The sequence below is a fragment of the Barbus barbus genome (assembly GCF_936440315.1).
Source record: "Barbus barbus genome assembly, chromosome: 37".
NCBI classification, from domain to species: domain Eukaryota; kingdom Metazoa; phylum Chordata; class Actinopteri; order Cypriniformes; family Cyprinidae; genus Barbus; species Barbus barbus.
Genome location: NC_136715.1, coordinates 15,545,888 through 15,569,893, shown reverse-complemented (window position 1 = coordinate 15,569,893; position 24,006 = coordinate 15,545,888). Strand labels below are relative to the sequence as shown.

Below are 24,006 nucleotides of genomic sequence, written 5' to 3'. Positions count from 1 at the left end.
GTTAACGAGCATGCTAATAGTATGCTGCTTTGGCTGTTAGCTGACAGTTTGCACACTAAAACGGAGAAGTTGCATCTTTAAAAGTCATTCTCTATAAAGCAATGCATTATGAAAGTAAACCTAAAACCCTCATTATTATTTTGGATGACCTTTAAATATAAAGAACGCACAGAACAAAAAGTTACCTCTATCTAATCTGATATTAGATTTAGGGTGTCCATATTTTTCTGTACTGATTGTGCCTTACAGTATATCGGGATCACCCATCTCAGATCAATGGCAACAAATGCATTTCAATGAAAAACTTGTGCACAGTATATGCATCTTCAAAGCCACCTACACCACCTACATCACTTTTTGTGAAAAGTGGGGACATCCCATAGGCGTAATGGTTTTTATACTGTACAAACTGTGTGTGCTATTGCCCTACACCTACCCTACACCTAAACTTAGCCCTCACAGGAGACTGTGCATTTCTACTTTCCCCCCCAAAAAACTCACTCTGTATGATTTATAAACGTTTTGAAAAGTGGGGACATGGGGCAATGTCCTGAAAAGTCACCTTCACATTGTAATACCTGTGTCATACCTGTGTCATTATACAAATTTCCTTTGTCACAAAAACGTGCACACACACACACACACACACACTTCTTCTTCTTATGCAGTCCATCGATTACGAAGATGACGTCACTTCTAGAATGCGTTGTTGGAATGTTGAGACAGCCGCTGCTGTCGGCGGTGCTATTGAAGGTGGCTGTAAAGCCCAATCCGGGAGCCACATGTCCTGCCATAGTCGGGACATGTGAGTGCTGAGTCTGGGGATGGATGTGGTTGTGGCTGCGCGCATTGGTGTCTGCGCTAATGTAGCACAGTTCTGTGTTGGGCACGCTGTAATTCGATCTGTTGGATCCACAGGTCGCATGCAGAACTCCATGCCTGCCGGTTGGCGGCTATTGTTTCCAGCACTCCCGGGTTGATGCCGCTGCTTTTCAGGATCCCCTTAAGATAGTCCTTATAGCGACGCTTCTGACCCCCAGGTACAATGCAGTGATGTCAGGGGATTTTAGGGCTCGGAAGTTGAGCCGTCTTGAGGGTTGGTGCCTAGTGTGTTGAGGTCGGATCGTTAGATGTATCTTGGATCTGATCAGAGGATGATCTGTCCAGCATTCCACACCACACATTGCTTGGGTGATGGAGATTTCATGTAGATCTTGTTGCCGGGTTATAATGTAGTCCAATAGGTGCCAGTGTTTGGATCTGGGGTGCATCCATGATGCTTTGTATTTGTTTTTCATTTGGAAAGTTGTATTGGTTATGACCAGTTTGTGCTTAGAGCAGAGGGAGAGGAGTCGCAGGCCGTTCCTGTTCATGTTGCCTAATCCATGTTTCCCAATTACCCCAGACCAGAGCATGTTGCTGGTGCCTACTCTGGCATTGAAGTCTCCCAGAAGCACAAGTTTATCAGTGTGAGGAACTTTGAGGAGAACTGTGTCAAGAGACTCATAAAAAGTGTCTTTAATGCTTTCTTCAGCATCCAAAGTTGATGCATATGCGCTTATCAAAGTTGCATAGCGACCCTTCGCAAGGGGAATGTGCCAGGTCATCAGCCGCTCACTGATTCCCACAGGAGACTCTGGAATGTTCTGGAGCAGTCTGCTTTTAATGGCATTAATGGCAAAACCTACTCCGTGTAGACGGCGAGTGTCTTCTGGAAGGCCCTTTCAGAAGAAGGTGTATCCTTGCCCGACTTCTATTAGCGAGTCCTCTCCTTCAAGCCGAGTTTCACTCAAAGCTGCGATGTCAATGTTGTATTTGTTAGGCTCGCTCGCAACCAAATCAGTGCGCCTGCAGAGTCTGTCGGTTCTGCACATCAAGAAGTGTGCGTACGTTCCATGTAGCCAATATTAATAGTTTAAACTTATATTTTCGATCGCGTAATGGGATGCCTTGGTGACAGCGGTGGGCCACCCAGGAGTATAGGGAACAGGCAATGTTTGGGTCACCTTTTCTAGACCCTCCCCCCCGGCAGGGGATGAGCAGTGCGGACCCTGAAAAGGGCTGCTCAGTCACACAAGAAGCTGCCGAAGGTGGACGCTGTTCCAACCCGTCCACACAATGACCATCACGCCGGTGCCGCCTCTGTGCAGGGCTCAGGCTAGAGGCTGCCAGTCTGATCCAAGACCTGCCTCCTTCACATTTACCCTGTCGCTGAAGGGCTTGTACATTGAAGTGATAGCTTACGCAGAGAGTGGATTTAATGTTAAGAGAGGGGTGCGCACCTATCTCCACAGCTTCACTCCAGAATTCAGTTTCCAGTGGCAGGAGATGAACTCTAGATAACCAGATGGACGGTGGAGTTGCAGGGGGCTGCCAGGTCTCAGTCTGTTGAGCCTGCCTCTCGCATGTCCCCAACGCGGCCTTGTCTTGAGGAGACGAAATACTCATGGAAGACAACCCACAGAGCAGTGGGGGCAGCAGTCTTAGTTAATGGCGGACTGCACTCGCCATGTCGAGGAGTATCATTGCCATAAATGATATGTCCATTATCCGCCACCTATGGACGTGGTTGGTAGCAGTCAGCTCTGCCCCAACACACACACACGCACACACACACACACACACACGTTGGTTTTTGTGGTTTATGGGGACTCGCCATAGGCGTAATGGTTTTTATACTGAACAAACTGTGTGTGCTATTGCCCTACACCTAAACTTAGCCCTCACAGGAGACTTTGTGCATTTTTAGATTTTCAAAAAACACCATTTAGTATGTTTTTTAAGCCTTTTGAATTACGGGGACATAGGCAGTGTCCTCATAAACCACCTTCATATTGAAATACCTCTGTCATACCCATGTCATTATACAAATTTGTGTCCTCATAAACCACATAAACACACACACACACACACACACACACACACACACACACACACACAGGCACAGATATCCACTCTCACACATATTCCCAAAAAGCAACAGGACAGACTGAATGTGCATTGACAATGATCCATGTCATTGAAATGTATTGCAGGGATACAGAAAATCCTACCAGTGTGAGATATGCTATGCTGGAATTGATATAAAACTGCTGTTATTTAGTGTATTTAGAAAATAATTTGAAGAAGTATCATTTTTCATAATTTCAAGTGCCTCTAACTGAAGAAAATCTTTAAAGATGAATACATTTTAGTTGCTGAAATCACAGTAGTGCTCGGCTGGTAGCTTTGGATCATAACGCTTTCATATTTCACAGCTGAGTATATCAGATAGAGGAAAAGCCCTTTAAAACCGTGCTTGAAATTAATTTCTCCTGTGGTTAGTATCGAGTTACAGACAGTGGCGCCTCCAGAAATTTTTCATAGGGGTGGCCAGATGGGGCCACTTAAAATCTTGGGGTGGCACACCAAAACTATAAACCATAATTTCAGAATTTTATTCTACTGTTGTAGTAAACCGGCCTGTAGAAAACTATCAGAAAGACTTAAGGAAACTCCTACTGATATACTTTGGTTTATTGTGTTATATTTAATGTTACTAATTATATAATTTGCATAGACTACTGTGTGCGATCGAAGGTCTAGAGCGGCTTGCCTGCCTGGCTGTGCATTAGGGATGAAATGCATAACTGATGCTACTAAAATTTATACTGGCCAGTGGGGTGGCTAGGAGTCGGCCAGGGGGTGGCCACGGCCACCCCTGGCCGCCCCCTGGTGGCGCCATTGGTTACAGAGGGAAGTATTTATTTAAACCCAGTGGTCTTATCCTGAGAGACTCAAGGAATCCCATTTCTCATTTATGTGAATCGGCAGAGCACGGCAGAAAAAGTGGCTCTGTATCGACAGCGTACAGATGGTCATCAGAGAACTGCTAATTTGTTTTAAATGTGGCTTCAGCACTGAGCTCACTGTAATGGAGGTCTAGAAATTAACTCTGTGTATTGCATGTGTTATCTGTTTTTGCAAATAAACTCTTCATATATAGGCTATATAAATATTAATTCTTGTTTAGAATTAAATCTAATAAAAGTATTTTATTTCAGCCAGTTACTGAGGCATTTCTCATTTTGTTTACTTTTAACTTGAAATACTAAAACTAAAATAAACTGAAATACACTGACTTCACATACTGGACACATTTACTTATTTTTGTTTGCAATATTTTTTGTTTGTTTGTTTGTTTGTTTCTGACATTGTCATGATTTTCAAACCAAGTGGCTGTAACTTCAAATTAGCCCTTCTGCTGCCCTCATCTGTTTTAGTTAGGAAATACTATAATGGAACTTCCATCATAAACATGCACTGGGATGAGAGCATATACAAAATACAAAATACAAAAAAATTAATAAATAAATAAAACATTACAATATAAACAAACAATAGTTTATTCTTATAAAAATATTAAAATTAAAAAAATAAAAATAGTATAAACACATTTAGGTGTCTCTGAGCTGTAACATTTTAAAAGATTGAAAGATTTAAACAATTTACATTCTAAGCATAATGAGAATGAATCCATGATCCATGTCATTGAAATGTATTGCAGGGATACAGAAAATCCAGTGAACACTGTTGAACACTGTTTGAACACTGGAAACTGGAACTGGAACACTGGAACAAAATGAACACTGTTTGGTTCATCTTATTCCATCCTACAGGCAGAAACTTAAGTCTGCAAAGCCTGTATTAAGATCTGTTAAAAGATGGACTAATGAAACAGAGCGGGATCTACAAGCCTGTTTCGACCTGACTGATTGGAGTGTTTTTGAAGCCGCTGCCATCGATCTGGACGAGCTCACAGAGACTGTGACATCTTATATCAGTTTCTGTGAGGATATGTGCATTCCTATCAGGACTCATCTAATCTACAACAATGACAAACCATGGTTCACTGCAAAACTCAGACAGCTCCGTCAGGCCAAAGAAGATGCTTACAGAAAGGGGGATAAAGTCTTGTACAAACAGGCCAAATATACACTGGAAAAGGAGATCAGAGCGGCAAAGAGGAATTATTCTGACAAGCTCAGGAAAAAATTCTCTTCCAGTGATCCTGCTTTAGTGTGGATAGGAATGAAGGATATCGCCAGTTACAAGTCACCATCCCCCAGCACTCTGGAGAATCAACACCTGGCAGACGACTTGAACGACTTTTATTGTCGTTTTGAAAGATCACCCCACACCCGCCCTGAACGCCTCTCCACACAACCATTCCCACCTCCAGCAACCCCTCTCTCCCCCACACCTACGATTCAAATCAGCTAAGAAGATGTGTGCCAGGTCTTCAGGAAGAACAAAAGAAGGAAAGCACCAGGCCCAGACGGTGTGTCACCAGCTTGCCTAAAAACCTATGCTGTTCAGCTGGCCCCCATCTTCACACAGATCTTCAACAGATCACTGGAGCTGTGTGAAGTCCCCTCATGCTTCAAACGCTCCACCATCATCCCCGTCCCAAAGAAACACAAAATTACTGGACTTAATGACTACAGACCTGTGGCCCTAACGTCTGTAGCCATGAAATCATTCGAAAGACTGGTTCTGGCTTATCTGGACATCACTGGGCCCTTACTGGACCCCCTGCAGTTTGCCTACAGAGCAAACAGGTCTGTGGATGATGCAGTCAACATGGGACTGCACTTCACCCTGCAGCATCTGGACAGACTAGGGACTTATGTGAGGATCCTGTTTGTGGACTTTAGCTCTGCTTTTAACACCATCATAACGGAAACCCTTCAAAATAAACTAACCTAGCTCCTCGTCCCCACCTCCGTCTGCCAGTGGATCAACAGCTTCCTGACAGACAGACAGCAGATAGTAAAGCTTGGTAAATTCACATTCAGCACTCGTACCATCAGCACTGGAGCTCCTCAGGGCTGCGTACTCTCCCCACTGCTCTTCTCCCTCTACACCAACGACTGCACCTCTAAAGACACCACCCCTCACAATGTAGAGCGCTTTGAGTGCTTAGAAAAGCAGAAAAGCGCTATATAAATGTAATGAATTATTATTATTATTATTAAAGACCCCTCTGTCAAGCTCCTGAAGTTCGCAGACGACACCACACTGATCGGCCTCATCCAGGATGGTGACGAGTCTGCTTACAGACAGGAGGTTAAGGAGCTGGCTGTCTGGTGCAGTCTTAACAACTTGGAGCTTAACAGGCTTAAAACTGTGGAGATGATAGTGGACTTCAGGAGAAACCCCCCTGCTCTCCCCCCACTCACCATCATGAACAGCACTGTGACTGCAGTGGAGTCATTCAGATTCCTGGGCATCACCATCTCCCAGGACCTGAAGTGGGATATTCACATAGACTCCACTGTCAGGAAGGCCCAGCAGAGGCTGTACTTTCTTCGCCAGCTGAGGAAGTTCAACCTGCCACAGGAGCTGCTGAAACAGTTCTACTCTGCCATCATTGAATCCATCCTCTGTACTTCTATAACTGTCTGGTTCAGCTCAGCTATCAAATCTGACCTTAGAAGACTATGGAGGGTAGTCCGGACTGCTGAGCGAATCATTGGTATAACCCTCTCCACTCTCCAAGAACTGTACTTATCCAGAGTGAGCAAAAGGGCTGGTAAAATCACTCTGGACCCCTCACACCCAGCACGCTCCCTCTTTGAACTGTTAGCGTCTGGTCGACGCTACAGAGCTCTGTGCACCAGAACGACCAGACACAGGAACAGTTTCTTCCCTCAGGCAATCCATCTCATGAACACTCAACAATAAATGTGGAACACACAACTATAATACACTATCCATTCACCACACTCACTAATTTTATCTTTATTTTCTCATTTCTAATTTGCACATACTTGACCTGTACATACATAGTTGTCTATATTATATATTGTGTTTTTGCTACTTTGCACATTGCCTTTTGGTTAATTGTTGTTATTCTTTTATTATCTGTGTCCTGTTGCTGTCTTTCTGTTGTACTGTGGAGCTTCTGTCACTACAACAAATTCCTTGTATGTGTAAACATACTTGGCCAATAAAACTCATTCTGATTCTGATTCTGATGAATGAGAATGAGAATAAGCTTCATTGCCAGGTATGTTTACACATACAAGGAATTTCAAGCTCCTCAGTGCAACAGAAAGACAGGACACAGGACAGGATAATAAAGAGAATAATATACAAATATACAAAATAGGCAATGAACAAAAAAGCAAAAACACAATATATATATAATATAGACAATTATGTATGTACAGGTAAAAAGAATTAAAGAAGACATGAACTCAAGCCTTGTAATAATTAACATTAACATTGCTAGGAAAACAATCTATTTCGTAACCAATATTCGCTCTTTTGGTCTTTTAGACTGGATTGTATATTAATGTGTAAGTGGATGATTATGCAATAGTGGATGTGATATTTTACAATGTAAATTAGGCAATTAGCGCCGTCTGGGGGCAGCACTGAGATGAGCCTCAAAACGCTATGAATGAGCAGTTACAGAGTCACAGACAGTGACAAAATTGTAGGGGATTGTTTTCACTACAGTTAATTCATAACTTGGAAATAACTTACCAAATAATTTAGACACAAAACACCAAGTCAATAAGCCTGGACTGATCACAGAACTGTACTATAACGATTGCAGTGGACTTCTGGCACCCAGTCAAGACCCAGAAGGAGCAGGTGAGTCATAATGATGATATTCTAATCTGTTCCTGCTTAAGCTACTGCCACTTTCTCACTAATCTCATCTGCATTAATTAAAGCAGAGGAATTTGTCTTAATGTGGATCACTTCTGGTGTGTGTGCTTGTTGGGGGGGGGGGGGGGGGGGGGGTTAATAAGGGTCTTAGTAAGAGTTAAGCTTAATCAACAGCATTTGTGATTTCGAGTAACACAAGAAATAATGCCCCTCAAAATAGAAAGGAGGTTACAGTGAGGAGATTACAATTAAACTAAATGAGACCAATTTTAGAGGATTTAAAAGGAGAAATGAGAAGCTTATAATTTTATGAAAGCACGTACATAATTTTTTTCTGTTAAAACTTGTGAATTATTTGAGCTGTATATGGTCACTGTAGGTTTTTAGACATTATGTTGTCATGGCAATGAAGTTGTAAAATTCTTTATAACTGTTATCAAGGACTGGAACCAGGGGCACCGCAACAGCATAGCTGGGCCTCCTGGACAGCATATCCATTCAGGCCCCCGCGTTCCAGTAGAAATCACGGTTCCCCCTCGGTAGAAATCACGATCGCGTTCTGGGGTAGAAATCGGCTTTTCCCCTCGGGGGGGCCACCTCTATCGTAAAGGCCTTAGAATCGTCCTAACCACAACCCATTTACGGCACCCCTGACTGGAACTAAGTATTTTATAAATGAAAATGAGAAATGTTGAATTGATAAAACTGATAAAACAATATTTGGGAAAAAAAAAGAAAAAAAAATTCTCATACTTATGTCATTTTACCTCTGTGGACCACAAAATAAGATCTTTTGAAGAAAGTTAGTAACCAAACAGTATTGGTGACCATTGATTTGAACAAAGATTGGACAAAAAACCCACAAAATATGCTCTTTTGTGTTATTCAGAAGGAAGAAAGCCATACAGGTTAGAAACAACACTGAGTGAATCATGAAAACTAAAAATATAAAAATAAAAGCTAATTCAAAATGTTCTATTAAACTATCTCCATTGTATTTTACCATTATATCATAGTATTAATACTAAAATAACACTGGTTTACAGACTGACCCCATTCACTTCCAATGTAAGTGCCTCACTGTAACCCAGATGTTTTTTTTATAATGCCACATTATGCCACAAGTGTCAGTTTAAAACAATAGAAGTCAAAGTCTTCAGCATGTGTGTGAACAATGTGGCATAATAGTTTGAGTCAGTGGAGCTCACACCACTGCATTAGATGCACACTCTCACATGAATGAGCACATGCTTGCCCAAACAAACAAGCACACGTGCCCACATACCCCGAACACTCTCGCTTCAAGCTCTGGAGACCCACCCCCTCTCCTCTCATCCATTACAGCTGCGCTCTCCTCTCCATCCCTCTGCTCTCAGTTTCTCTCTGTCTCGCTCTTGCTCACACACGCACTGGTGTGAGTACGAGCGGGTGAGCGTTACGATGCCGTGGCTTGTTTATCAAGCTTTCCCAGTTGTGTTCTGCAGGGCAAGGATGAAGAGCACAGAGAGGGGGAGAAGATTACACCAACACAGACCCAATGCCTTCATAGACACACAGCTATTCTGAATGAGAGAGAGAAAGCGCGAGAGAGGGAGGGAAGTGATGGAAGGAAAAGAAAAATGGAGGGCATGAGATTTTTACTTTACATGGTACTACTGATGTTTAAAGCACTGAACAACTCAGAATATATAAATATCTCAGTCATTTTACAGAAATATAATAATAATAATAATTGTTATTATTATTATTATTATTATTTTGTATTAGTTTTATTTATATTATTTTTTAAATTTTAGTTTAAATATATATCTATATGTATGTTTGTATATACTATATATCTATATCTATGTATATATTATATATATATATATATATCTATATATATATAAATTTAATTTAGTTTATGTTTGAGTAATTTTATGTGCTTTTTTCTATTTTTTTTATATTCCTATTTAGCATTAATTAATTTTTTGTCCAATTTTAGGTTTAGTAATTTAGTTTTAGAAAGTATATATATATATATATTTGTTTATATTTCATTATATTTTAATAACATATTTTTATTCTGGCCTACGAGCTGTATTTTATGCAAAAAACATGTACAAAATGTTGTTCAAAGGTGAAGATGTCAATACTTAAAAAATACTCATTGATATCTAGTGCATGGACCCTAATCCAATGTAGTTATATAGGGTTTGATTAGTTGACTACACTGTAAAAAATCTATTCATTTAAAGTAAATTGTCAGTGGATATAGATCAGAATGCACCTGTGTCTCATTAAAGCATCCACTCATCACTTATCCATGGGTGAACACACAACAGATGCTCAAGAGCGACGGGTGTACTACTCTGCTTTCAGCCTGTATTGAACACTTCAGCATCTCTGTCTCAGACAGCGTAACACTTCCTGAATATTTCTGGTTGGTGACTAAATGCACATAATCACACACACAAGCATATACATACATACATATATATATATATATATATATATATATATATATATATATATATACAGTATATATATATACACACACACCGCAATTAATCGTTTGACAGCACTAGTAACTTTATATATATATATATATATATATATATATATATATATAAACCTTTATATAAATGGCAACCTTTCCATCCCCCAAACACTGCATTCATGCCACGCTTCGTTCCAATGATTCCCAGTATGTGGCAGGAGTAAAAATATCCCATGTTCTTTCGCGGAGGAATCAGTTACTTCTTGCAAGATGTCAGACTGGCTAACAACAGTGATTTAGCACTAACCAGATAACCTGATGAACACATACTATATTTAAGAGATCTAAAAAGTCCTACAGAGGAAAATGAGTGTCTTTCCGACAATTTTCCGATCCCTACACGCTTAAAAATAAAGGTTCCTTATTGGCATTGATGGCTTCATGAAGAGCCTTTAACATTCATGGATCATTTCCATTCTTTATAGTGGGAAAAGATTCTTCAGATTATCGAAATACCCTTCAATCTAAGAAAAAAACATTATTTTACCGAAAGGTTCTTTGAGGAACCCAAAAAGGGTTCACTATGAAAAGTGTGTATATTCACTGGAAGAACATTTCCAGCTCCCAGTTGTTTTAGAAGAACACTCATTGGATGTTCCCAGAGCTCATTACCCGTCTGTACAATGCACTAAGGCTTATAACAGCCAGTGTGTATCTGGACACTCTTTGTATGCTTCGCTGACCATAAATAGGCATAAAATCTCATTTTATTTTTAAAACACTGTCCCCCTTCTTTTCCCCAGTTGCTGTCTCCCTGTGGAGTTTCCATGGCTACTTGGTCACGTGATATCACCAAGCCCCTCCCCCTGCCCTGAGGTGACTGTCACAGCGGTTAGTCAGACTCGGCCACCCGGCCAGGATGCAATTCAACTGTATATTTGAGTGTGTGTGCTTTGAGTATGTTTATATGCATGTAGGTTGGGGCTTACGTGTTGATGCTAGTAGCTCTGGCCTTTGTCATAATCGAATTACAAATCAGTGGGTTATTCAAAGATTTTACCAGAAGATTTGATAGTTTTACAGTTGTAATTCTACTATTTGTTGTATTTTACTGGACGTTAAGTCACAAGACTCGGTTTAGCTCTTCAGTTTCTGTTGTGTCTTATCCATGAGATAAAAAGATGGGTCATGAAACAGCCGCCTTATGCAATTGCAGACTTGAGATGGAGTGAAAATGGAGAGACAGCCAACCTTTCACAGATTAATTTCTGCACATCTGCCCACAGTCAGCCAAAGCACATCTGCCCACAGTCAGTCAACCTTTCTAGTGAACTGACAAACATCTCCATGTAGTCAACCAACCTGTCTTCTGTGAATGTGTAAAACACCCTACCTCCTGTCAACCGACTTTACTTCAGTGAATCATACTGGCCTGGTGAAATTCCGGTCAAAGCACTTTTCAAATAAATTGTCTTCATTAGCTCACTGAGGTATTTTGCTCAAGGTTTCAAATAATAATGTGCATTATTGAAGATTTGGATTTGCATTGTATTTTTCTTGGAAAAGGGATATATTACATTATATTATATTATCCAAAAATACATAATTTTGCATATTTTAATATGTGTCACTGGTTTCACTGAGTCATCTCATTTCAACAGCTCAATAATTGGCTAATTATCACAAATAATGGCTTTTGAGAGAATGAGAGAGGGCAAATATCAAAAGGTCGACACTGTGCAGGAATCACTGTGTTGAAAAAAAAAGCTGGCAGAGAGGAAATTACAGAGGCAGAGACAAACCCAAAGACCTGGAGAGAGGGGGAGAGAGAGAGATGCACAGACAGAAAGACAGAGAGAAAAGCCGCTGTGTGACCAAAAGTGATTAAGACTGCATATTTCCTCGGTGATAAGCTTCTCTTTTTTTCCAGAGGATACTTCAAATGGAGAGCAGGGAGATTAATTTCCTCAGGAGAAGATGCATCGCATCCTTCAATCCCCTAGCATTCAGTTGCAATAATTATCCAAAAATGGCGTTGCCACTCATGCCTGCCTAACATTTGCATAGCTCAGAGCCATTTATGGTTGGCTTTGTAAATGTTTTAATTTTCACCTCTCCTTACATTTGATGACGAAAAAGGCGTCCAGGAGAGCAATTAACCTTTTGACTTTGTTCTCAGTTTCTTTGCTGAGAACACTGGGCACAGCACTGGAGAGGCTTAAAAAGATACTGTTTTGATTTAATAAATTAAAAGAAACTATAAAATTATATTACTCATTTGTCCAAAATTCTATTCAATTCAATTCAATTCAATTCAATTCTATTCTATTCTATTCTATTCTATTCTATTCTATTCTATTCTATTCTATTCCATCTGGGAAACTGATAGCAATTTTATCAGTGAGCCTGGCTGTACAAAGTGGGAACCCATTAAATTTGCCATGTTTTAAAGCCCAGCCCAGACTTTAAAACCTTTTGTCTTAGTACAGTAAATTTACTTTAATAGCTACAAGCACTCTGCATGTCTTGCAAAGTGCTAATGATAACATCCCATTTGAAAAGACTATTTCCTGGAAGTTTTGGTTTTTGGGAATCCTGCTGTGTCTGATAATAGGGTACTAAAGCCACATAGCAGTACTGACAGTGCAGAAAGCTTTACAGATGGACACACATACACAGAAGCTGGACATGTCCTCAGACATCAGATACTTTCTGAGTCTATTCAAGCAGATTATGTCAGAACACCAGAGTGTGACACCATGGCAAGTCGAACGCCTCTTCCCTGACCCACACTCATTCGTTGGCCGTGGGAAAACACATTTGAGCTGTTTTTACAAGAGGCTATAATTAGTGGCAGGACACTAATTTTTGGTTAACATGGTTATGGGGTTACATTTTAAAATAAAAACTTTAAACATCCTATACTGACATTTAGTCACCAGTGAAGATTTCTTTTAAACTGAACGATTAAATTATCCTAAAAACACCACGTTCAAAATTATTCAACTCATGTTTATTGGCTACGTAAAGTATACAACTATAGACATGTTGTATTAACTAACACCCCTGTATACTTCATTCATATTGCACCAATATCGGACAAACCATAAGGAATATATATCAGATGTATTAACACATCTGATTATTTAAAAAAAGATAAATAAATAATAATAAATACATTAAAATCCATTTACATTTACCAATTGCTTCTTTATAGCAGTAGAATGTGAATAACAGCAAACCCCATGAAATGAATTGACTGCTGGTGCATTATATAAACCCGAGCACCTCGGTTCATGTATATGGGGTTGATTATGACATCAATGGAATGTCACTTTCACTTATGAGGAGTAATTTAGATGTTTGAAATAAATGACACGTTTATGAAAACTTAGATATGCAAGATATTCGTTCAGCACGATCAATTCAGATTCTGCTTATAACAATAACGCGCAAATGGATTAAGACTCCTAATATGGCTGTGCCACATAAAGGCTAATTATTCAAAACTGACTGCGGCACATGATTGAAATAATTAAAGATAGTAAAAATCACTCACTTCCTCACACATGCTTGGACCAAGTTTATTGAGCCAATTGAGAAAAGTAAAGGAAAGAGAGTTAGAAAAGGATGAGAGAAAAAACGCGTGTTTTACGCACACTTACCCATTCCAGAACGCGGATAAATCCCAAAGGTAATTTAAGCACTTGGAATGTCCCAAGTGACACAATCTGTATAATAACAAATGAACATGATCAATTGCGTTATTTAATGTAGTTTGAATAGGCACAGTTTAGTACATTTTAAACATGTCTCGTCATTTTCATAAGATATCGTCAAATGCACAAACGCTATTTTCTACCTGATTAGCGGTTTCCATTTTCTTGTTTGAGCTTGAAAGAGGATAGGTCAAGACCAAAACAACGCAAAATTAGTGATGTGCCAGAGTCGCGAGCGAAGAGAGGGGAATCGGCTGTAATCGCGGCTCCGTGCGGAAAGAGCCGAGTAACTTCGGCATTAATCGTTTCTCGACACGAAGATAGCCGAGAGACTTCGACTTTGTTCAATCCTCTACTTCGGAAAAAATCCGAGTGTGTTCGGCTTTAAAGACGCTCTGGAGCTCCATGGAGACAGACAGGGATTGGGTTTGATAAAATGAACCGTGGCCATAATGTTTTTCTCTATTGGACATTATTATACAATTTATTTGCACTATAAAATATAGTTTTGTCAGTCCAATATATATATATATATATATATATATATATATATATATATTTTTTTTTTTTTTTTAAATGTGCAGCATAGCTACTTATTAGGCAACATTGTGTTTTATGCAGTTTACCATTCACAATCAGTATTTTGTAGGGGTAGTTCTATGTCCAGTGACATTTGCTTAAAGCTCACTCAAGTGTGTGGAAACAGTACAGATTCCAACTCAGCTACATTATATAATCATGATCTCCTTTTAATTCGACCAAGAAGGTAAGCAAAGAATCAAGATAATAAAATGAAAATATGCATGAAGATATTTGGTTTGCTTGTGTTTACACAACCATTCAGTGAAATATGGAGGACTAAACCTGCAAAAACAATAAATAAATAAATACGCAAATAAATAAATAAATACATAAATAAATCCACAAAATAATACATAAATAGATAAATAAATGTGCAAATAAATACATAAATAAATATATAAATCCACATATTCCTGTATAAATAAATTTATAAATAATTAAATGTGCGAGAAAATAAATAATTAAATAAATTAAACGAATGTTGGGGGAAATAAGTTTTTTTTTTTTTCCCTCCATCAAATGTTTATTCATTTTTGAATGTAGTTCCGTATTTATTTTTCCTCAGCTCAACATGCTAATGAGAGGGTGTCTATCAAGCATCAGAGAAGGCGGTCTTTATGCCACCATTGGTTGATTGTTATAAAAGTTCTGCATTCGATTGTTTGCCTGCGCAATGCCAGTTAACGTAAAGGCAACTGACAAGCATCTATTCAGCATTGTGTTTTAGAGAGATGGTTGAAGTCATCATGCTAACAGTTGCCAGAGACTTGCGAAGGCTAGCTGACACTGTTCAAATTAGTAGTATGCTATCTGCTGATTATATTCTCTTCAGAGTAGATTCATCTATACACTCTTTAGGTCAGTTAGCAGCTACATTTGATGTGGCTGTAGATCCTTTTGTCCTCGAAAAGCTGGAACAGGTTACTCTCATTTTAAGACATATGGGTGTCAACTGGCATAAAGTTGGCTTGACGTTGGACGTTCGATATTCGCATATTTAGGGACCGTCTCCAAAGTTACATGCGATATTGGTATACATTTTTCTAACTTCAATAGCATATGAGCAGAATGACTTGCAGTCATAAAAACAACTGTACACTGTTCAACTAGGTGTCAACTATAATGCACACCTTTTACATTTTTGATATTTATTAAAATCTACTGTAAATCATATATAAAAATTGCTATTTTTTCACAACCGAATGGTTTTTATACTGTACAAACTGTTTGTGCTATTGCCCTACACCTAAACCTACCCCCTTACAGGAGACTTTCTGCTATTTCAGATTTTCTTTACTTTACTTTTTTTACTTTACTTTATTTTCAATACACTCCATTATGTGTGATTTATAAGCGTTTTGAAAAGTGGGGACATGGGGTAATGTCCTGAAAAGTCACCTTCTCCTTGTAACACGTGTCATACCCTTGTTATTATACAAATCTATGTCCTGATTTGTCACAAAAACTCACTCACTCACTCACTCACTCACACAAGTGGGCACTGGGCACCCATTATACTGTGGCGCCCGGGGAGCGATTGGGGGTTAGGTGTCTTGCTCAAGGGCACCTCAGTCATTTCCTGCTGCACACCGGTACTGGAATCGAGTTAACAGTCGGACTCACTAACCATTAGGCCACGACTGCACAAAATGTACTTGCAAAATTAAATAAATCCCTTTTGACTCATTGATAAACTTATATGTAAACACAGAAACTACATTTGTAATGTCAAGTACCGTAAAGAGCCTCAACCTACCTTAAATCATTTTGTGCCATTCTATAACGAATTGTCCTCTCGCAAACTCAAAATAGCTCTGCAATGTCACGTGCTCTTAAGCCCGTGTTCGAACTATACCGTGGACTTTGGGGGAGCCTACCTTTTTGGGGTCTATGGGATCGTGCACTTGCGCGTGGAGTTTAGTTTTGTGTGTAATGGGAAAATTATTATATTTCGTTTTGTTTTTTTATTAAGTTAATTTAGAAAGACATTTGGAGCATTTTTGTTCGTTAAATAGCCTATAAGTTTTTTTTTTTTAAAGTAACGACCAAGCGCCAGCGGCATGAGCTGATCATAGCCTATGTTTGATCAATTTAGCCTTCTCATATCATCACGGCTTGCCTAAAATAAAATCTAGAGATATACTAAAACAGTTCAAGCATATAATAATGTTTAAACGTTAAACCTGCTATAATAATAATGTGCGCTAGCCTATATCTGAGTTTGTGCGGAGAGTGGAAGCTAAAGCGCGCTCTGCTGGACATGGAGGCACCAGAGCAAACACTTGCATTTGTTTAGTGGAAACAACTTAAAATAGCCTTTTTTTATAAAGGTAAGAGTAATACATCATTCGGACCTGTAAAGGGTCTACTTGTATTTGTGTGCACTCACAATACCAACAAAAGGTAGTTCTTTTATAAAACAAATAAAACAAGCATGATGAGCTTTCTGCCGTCTTGTCTTGAACAGGTGCACTTCACAAAAATGAACCGAAGCTGAGCGAATACATGCCTCACAGACATTATAAATATATCTATAGAAAGCTTTAAATTATCACTTAACGAAATAAAACAAATTTTAAACAAAAATTATTTTATTATAATTTTAATCATAATCAATAAAGATGCATTTCTCTCTAAAGGCGCGTCTAATGAGGAGACGGCGAGTCAGTTCCCCCGTAGTTCGCACCCTGCTTAAGCCTGATAATAAATAAGACTCAATTGCACTTGCTGGAATGGGGAGTAAAGGACGTCCAGTTACATTTCTGTTGACACCCGTATGTCTTAAAATGAGAGTAACCTGTTCCAGCTTTTCGAGGACAAAAGGATCTACAGCCACATCAAATGTAGCTGCTAACTGACCTAAAGAGTGTATAGATGAATCTACTCTGAAGAGAATATAATCAGCAGATAGCATACTACTAATTTGAACAGTGTCGGCTAGCCTTCGCAAGTCTCTGGCAACTGTTAGCATGATGACTTCAACCATCTCTCTAAAACACAATGCTGAATAGATGCTTGTCAGTTGCCTTTACGTTAACTGGCATTGCGCAGGCATACAATCGAATGCAGAACTTTTATAACAATCAACCAATGGTGGCATAAAGACCGCCTTCTCTGATGCTTGATAGACACCCTCTCATTAGCATGTTGAGCTGAGGAAAAATAAATACGGAACTACATTCAAAAATGAATAAACATTTGATGGGGGGAAAAAAAAAAAACTTATTTCCCCCAACATTCGTTTAATTTATTTAATTATTTATTTTCTCGCACATTTAATTATTTATATATTTATTTATACAGGAATATGTGGATTTATATATTTATTTATGTATTTATTTGCACATTTATTTATTTATTTATCTATTTATGTATTATTTTGTGGATTTATTTATGTATTTATTTATTTATTTGCGTATTTATTTATTTATTGTTTTTGCAGGTTTAGTCCTCCATAGTGAAAGGCTTAACTTGGGAAAAAAATATGCTTAATAGTGGTAGAAAGAAAAACTCAACACTTATAAAAAAGCACAGTGAACTAAATGTGTCACATATATTAGCCTATATTTGTCACCATGGCATGTATACAGTATACGAAGTCAGACAGCTGGAATCAAGTCACCAATGGCATAGTCTTTTAAATCTTGCTTGAAACACTCACTCACTCTCCCTCTCCCTCTCTCTCTCCCTCTCTCTCTCTCTCTCTCTCTCTCTCTCACACACACACACACACACACACACACACCTAATTTCACTTAGATCATATACTGCTTAAAGGGACTCAAGCAGTCACTGAGAATGAGGAAAAAAGACTTCAGGAAGTGTAAGTGTCAGAATGAAACCTACAGGGACAAGAGCCCCAAAGAGATTTTTTATAAGACACTGTTCATTTAAAGTTCACTGTGTATTAGTGTGTACTTGCATTTAGATCTGCATTTGCCAGCCATTCCAAGGTCGAGTCTAGCCCGATGACTGTTCTTTCAGTTATTATGAGAAAGAGCCCAAATGTGCACACACCTGATGCCATCTCAGCTGTAGCCTCGCCTTTTCCAGTGCAAACGAAGGACTCTTGAGATCAGCAAATGTGAAATGGCACAGAACTAGAGTAATGTTGTTTGCATGCATACGTTTTGGTGATACTGAAGTAGGACTAACAATATTCCTTACTGCATCACACAGACAGGTGTCCACATTCATCACACCATGAGACTGCAGAACACCAGGGTTCAGAATTCAGATACCTTTAGGGAGAAATAGAGGACAATTTGGTGCTTTTTTCTAAGAGCATGCATATCATACCCAGTGTGCCAGTCACTCTGAATATTCTCTGTGGAAGTAAATTATACGCAGTGTTATCTTATTGATATACTTTTAATAGATTTTGTTAATATTTTGAATTAGATTTTAGATTAGATTTAGATTTTTGTTTTTATTTTAATTTGAAAGTTTTTGTAACTTTGTTTTGTTTTAAATATATCTAGATTTTTTTTTATTAAGATTTAATTTAATTTAAGTTATTTTAGTACTTTAAATTAAACTTCTCAAAAATGAGAAATGCTTTGGCAACTACAGTAGAAATAAAAAAAAGTTATTTTATTGTATGTCCCTTAATGTTTATTTCAAGCAATTAAAGTGTTACTATGGTTTTAAAAACTACTATTTGTTCAGGAATAATCACACGAATAAATTTAATTTTAAAGCATATTAAAATATAAAACCGTTATTTCACAATAATATTTCACAATATTACTGTTTTTCTGTATATTGATCAAATAAATGCAGCCTTATGAGCATAATAAACTGTTTTATGTGTGTGTGTTTAACAGATGAATACATTTAAATATAAATATTGTTTCAATATTACTATTGTTATTGTATTTTTGATCAAATAAATTGCAAAAAAATTTTCTCCTCAAAAACTTTTATTCTATAGTGCCTATATAAACTACTCACTGGACACTGAATTTTAATAATGGCCTTAAGTGTGTGAAAACTGAAGAATAAGACGGCATGATCTTTACTGAAGAGGGACAATAAATCTTTACAGAGAATGTAATGCTATGTCAGCAGCGGGTTATCAAAATTTTGTCGTCTTCATCATCTTCTACTCCACATCCAAAAAAGTAGCTATGTAAAAGTAAATTAAACCATCTCAAACTCATTTAGAGCATTGCAGCGTGATGATTAGGTTAAGCTTTTAATAAGTTGCATGCATAGTTTTATAAACACTATGATGTCTTTTTATCTGATTATGTTTGTGCAGTTTTGTAGATGATGTAACATTCAGGGTAGTACCATATTTAACTTTTCAGAGGAATGAAAACGAAAAATGGCAATTTAATAAATATCAAAAGAACATTAACCCACAATCATTTCAAGCACTTGTAGTGCACTATATAATAGGTAACTGATGTTATGCAACACCCTTTTACTATGCTGCCATACTTCCTCAGGTTCAGGAGTAATATTTGAATGTGTGGTATTATAGTACCACTCATCAATCCTAATTTCTCTGCCTGGGAAGAGGCTAGATGTGGCATGACTGCATCTGGAGTAAAGTGCAGCACAATAGCGCAGGCATGACCCTCAGGAATGCACACACTTGGGGAACAATCAACATCATTCTGATTCACACCGCTGCTCGCTCACCAAGGAATTATGGCAGTGGCCAAAACAGCAAGCTAGCAAAATCAGGGTCATGGGATCAATTCCAAGGAAACATCTATCTACCGTAAGGAAAACAAATTGATCCCCTGATGATTTTGTACATTTGCCCACTGACAAAGAAATGATCAGTATATAATTTTAATGGTAGGTTTATTTGAACAGCGAGAGACAGATTTTAAAAAAATAAAAATAAATCCACAAAAACGCATTTCAAAAATGTTATAAATTATTTTGCATTTTAATGAGTGAAATAAGAATATGACCCCTTCGTAAAACATGACTTAATATTTGGTGGCAAAACCCTTGTTGGCAATCACAGAGGTCAGGTGTTTCTTGTAGTTGGCCACCAGGTTTGCAAACATCTCAGGAGGGATTTTGTCCCACTCCTCTTTACAGATCCTCTCCAAGTCATTAAGGTTTCGAGGCTGACGTTTGGCAACTCGAACCTTCATCTCCCTCCACAGATTTTCTATGGGATTAAGGTCTGGAGACTGGCTAGGCCACACCTTCTTGTGCTTTTCCTTTGTTGCCTTGGCCATGTGTTTTGGGTCATTGTCATGCTGGAATATCCATGCACGACCCATTTTCAATGCCCTGGCCCTGACGATACATGGCCCCGTCCATCGTCCCTTTGATGCGGTGCAGTTGTCCGATCTGTACATGTGCCTGTACATGTGCTTTCTTGAGCAGGGGGACATTGTGGGCACTGCAGGATTTCAGTCCTTCACGGCATAGTGTGTTACCAATTGTTTTCTTGGTGAGTATGGTCCCAGCTGCCTTGAGATCGATGTAGTTCTGGGCTGATTCCTCACCGATCTCATGATTATTGAAACTCCACGAGGTGAGATCTTGCATGGAGCCCCAGATCAAGGGAGATATTTTGTGACAGTTATTTTGTGTTTCTTCCATTTGCGAATAATCGCACCAACTGTTGTCACCTTCTCACCAAGCTGCATGGCGATGGTCTTGTAGCCCACTCCAGCCTTGTTTGCTTCTATGGACAGGTGTCTTTTATACAGGAAACAAACTGAGATTAGAGACAAGCTGACCCTTTAAGAGAGAGCGCCTATCTCAGCTCGTTACCTGTACAAAAGACACTTGGGAGCCAGAAATCTTGCTGATTGATAGGGGTTCAAATACTTATTTCACTCATTGAAATGCAAATCAATTTATAACTTTTTTTTTTTTATAACGTTTTTGTGGATTTCTTTTGTTGTTGTTGTTATTCTGTCTCTCGCTTTTAAAATTAACCTACCATTAAAATTATAGACTGATAATTTCTTTGTCAGTGGGCAAATGTACAAAATCATCAGTTCCCCTACCCCCACTGTATGTATGTATGTATCTGTGTCTGTCTCTGTTTAAATAACAGAATAATTCAGTAAAAGATTTCACATCATCAAACTAATTTGGATATTAAGTAAAAATAATGCTAGTAAATAAAAAAATGCAGTTTTTAAATGATGATTTCATTTATTAAGGGAAAAAAGCTGTCCAATACTACCTGGCCCTATTAAATTAATTGCCCCCTCCTGTTAAATCATGAAAGAGCTAGGGCTGTGCAAATAATCGAATGTGATGATCATGCGCATCTAGTCAGTAAAGCCAGTTCTGTGATTAGTAGTTAATCTCCTTCACTTGCTTTCAGATGGAGCGGCATTTAATACATAGAGCCGTAGTTCATTAACAAGCTACTCAATATTGCATTCATAATCGCAGATGAATTGCATTCGATTATGAGCACGATATATAGCTTGTAAGAGAACATATACTTTTATTTTTACTTTTACAGCACTAATATATATATATATATATATATATATATATGTGTGTGTGTGTGTTAATAGTTTTAGCTAACAATAACAATGCTACTCACCCGTCCTTGTTCCAAACCTTTATGATTTTCTTTCTTCTCTTGAACACAGTAGAAGTTATTTTGAAGATTTTATTATTATTATTTTATTATTATTACTATGAATGTTAATTGTGTCCAAAACAACACGGGACCCAATTGATCTTAATTCTATGGGCCAAAAAAATATATATATATCATTTTAGTTGAATAGGCTAACTGAACTTTTTGGGAGAAGTGAGAGTGGGAAGGAACCATTTTACAGGGCTGAAAATGAACCTTTGGTGCTGTAGCTACTGCAGTGTTGAACCCTCTGGCTGTTTCTGAACCAGCACTTCCTCTTTTGAATGTCAGATTGTTTTGACAAACATCTTTATATAAATGGAGATGGTGCAAAGTTCAATTTGGTTTCAGCTTTCACACCAGGCTGCTAAACCAATCACCATGTCCATACCAAAATACAAAGGAAGTGAAATACGCTTAAATATAAAAGACAAAACGTGAGATACTGGAATTGTGCTGTGTAAATGCGTTATCCCTCCTCTTCTTCTGCACCACTAATCTGGCGGAAAAAATCAGGATTAAAATTTGCATTCCGGGGGTGAGAGAAACTAAATAAAAGACACAATTAATGTAGCGGCGCTTCGCGCTTCTTTGTTAACTGACGCCGTAAAAATGAACAAATGCAACCGACTGTTGTTCATGTGCATGTCTGTCTGAGACGCTGCGCACGCGCTCGCCGGCGACATTTGAACAATCGCAAATGTCAGACAGGTGCGACAGAGCTGGAGTGTTACCTCCGCCCTCACCCTGTTATCACTGGTCAGCAGACCATTTCACATCTGAATCCATGACAACACGCTTAGCGAAGAGGATGCTTAGCAGCAACTAATCCAATGAGCGCCGAGCGGCCTATCAGTAATAACAGATACTTACTCTGAAGATGCTTTCTCACATGCCATTTGCTTTCTGATCTGCGACATGCGGATTTAAAAGTATGACTTACTGACATTAATGGACACCTGTGCAAGCAACCACCAGCAGCAGAATTGTGTGAGCATAGTGCGCATTGTCTGGATTTAGCCTATTGAATAGATGCATGTATAACTGGATTAATTATGAATTATGAGTGCTGTGTGCCGAATGAGATGTACTGATTGGCACGTTCACGATTTTATAAAGCCATCATTCGAACAGCAAATTACAAAGAGCTGCCTGGAATTAAAAATATTGGGAATTCTATTCACACCACTCTTAATTGGCGCACATAATGAGAGGAACGGATGCATGTAGTCGCTTGACGTTCTAGGAAATGAAAGTAGGCTAAGTTTCTGATTTATTGTGATGTTATTGTAACTTTAGACTTACTAATGTAGTAGGCTATATACTTGGTCCTATTGGTTTCAGAGGGAAATTAGAAGTGCACTTTGGAAAATGATCAATAGAGGGCTCCCTTTCATTACAGTATCTGTAGACTGACAAAACATCCTAGGATTTCATGAAGAATTGTTTGGTTTTTATGCAAATGATTTGACTGATTATTACTATTAACCACTGCAGAATTATAGGTTTCTTCAAAAAGGGTTAGGAAATTGATTAAAAGCGAGAGTAAAGACATGTCACAAAAGCTTTCTATGTCAAATAAACACTGTTCTTTTAAAGTTAAACCTTGAAAAATGGGTCTCACAGTCTGCACACAAGCAGCACAACTGTTAAAATGATTGATAATCAATGTTTCTTGAGCAGCAAATCAGAATATTTCTGAAGAACCATGTGAGACTGAAAGACTGAAGTGTAATGATGCTGAAAAGTCAAGTGATGTCACAGGTATAAAATCATATTAGAATATTAAAAAAATACTTATTTAAAATTTTAATATTTCACAATATTATATTTCAAAATTATTCTGTATTTTTAAGCTAAAGCAGGCTAATAAGCATAAGAGACTAAGAGAGCATAAAAATTCAAAAAACAAAAACATATATCCAAACCCTATAAACCTTAATTTAAAATTCTAGAATGGACATTATTTGAAATATCTCATA

The 24,006-nt window shown here is 38.3% G+C and overlaps 1 protein-coding gene across 1 annotated transcript in view; it reads right to left on the bottom strand.

Moving 5' to 3' along the window:
- Positions 1 to 14,102, bottom strand: part of synpra (synaptoporin a) — a 35,522-nt gene extending 21,420 nt beyond the window's left edge. The window contains exons 1-2 of the mRNA XM_079396537.1: positions 14,004 to 14,102; positions 13,807 to 13,872 (exon numbers count right to left, since the gene is read on the bottom strand). Of these exons, the coding sequence (XP_079252663.1) occupies positions 13,807 to 13,872; positions 14,004 to 14,021 (84 nt within the window). The 5' untranslated portion in view covers positions 14,022 to 14,102. The remainder of the gene's footprint in view (positions 1 to 13,806; positions 13,873 to 14,003) is intronic.
- Positions 14,103 to 24,006: the final 9,904 nt, after the last annotated feature.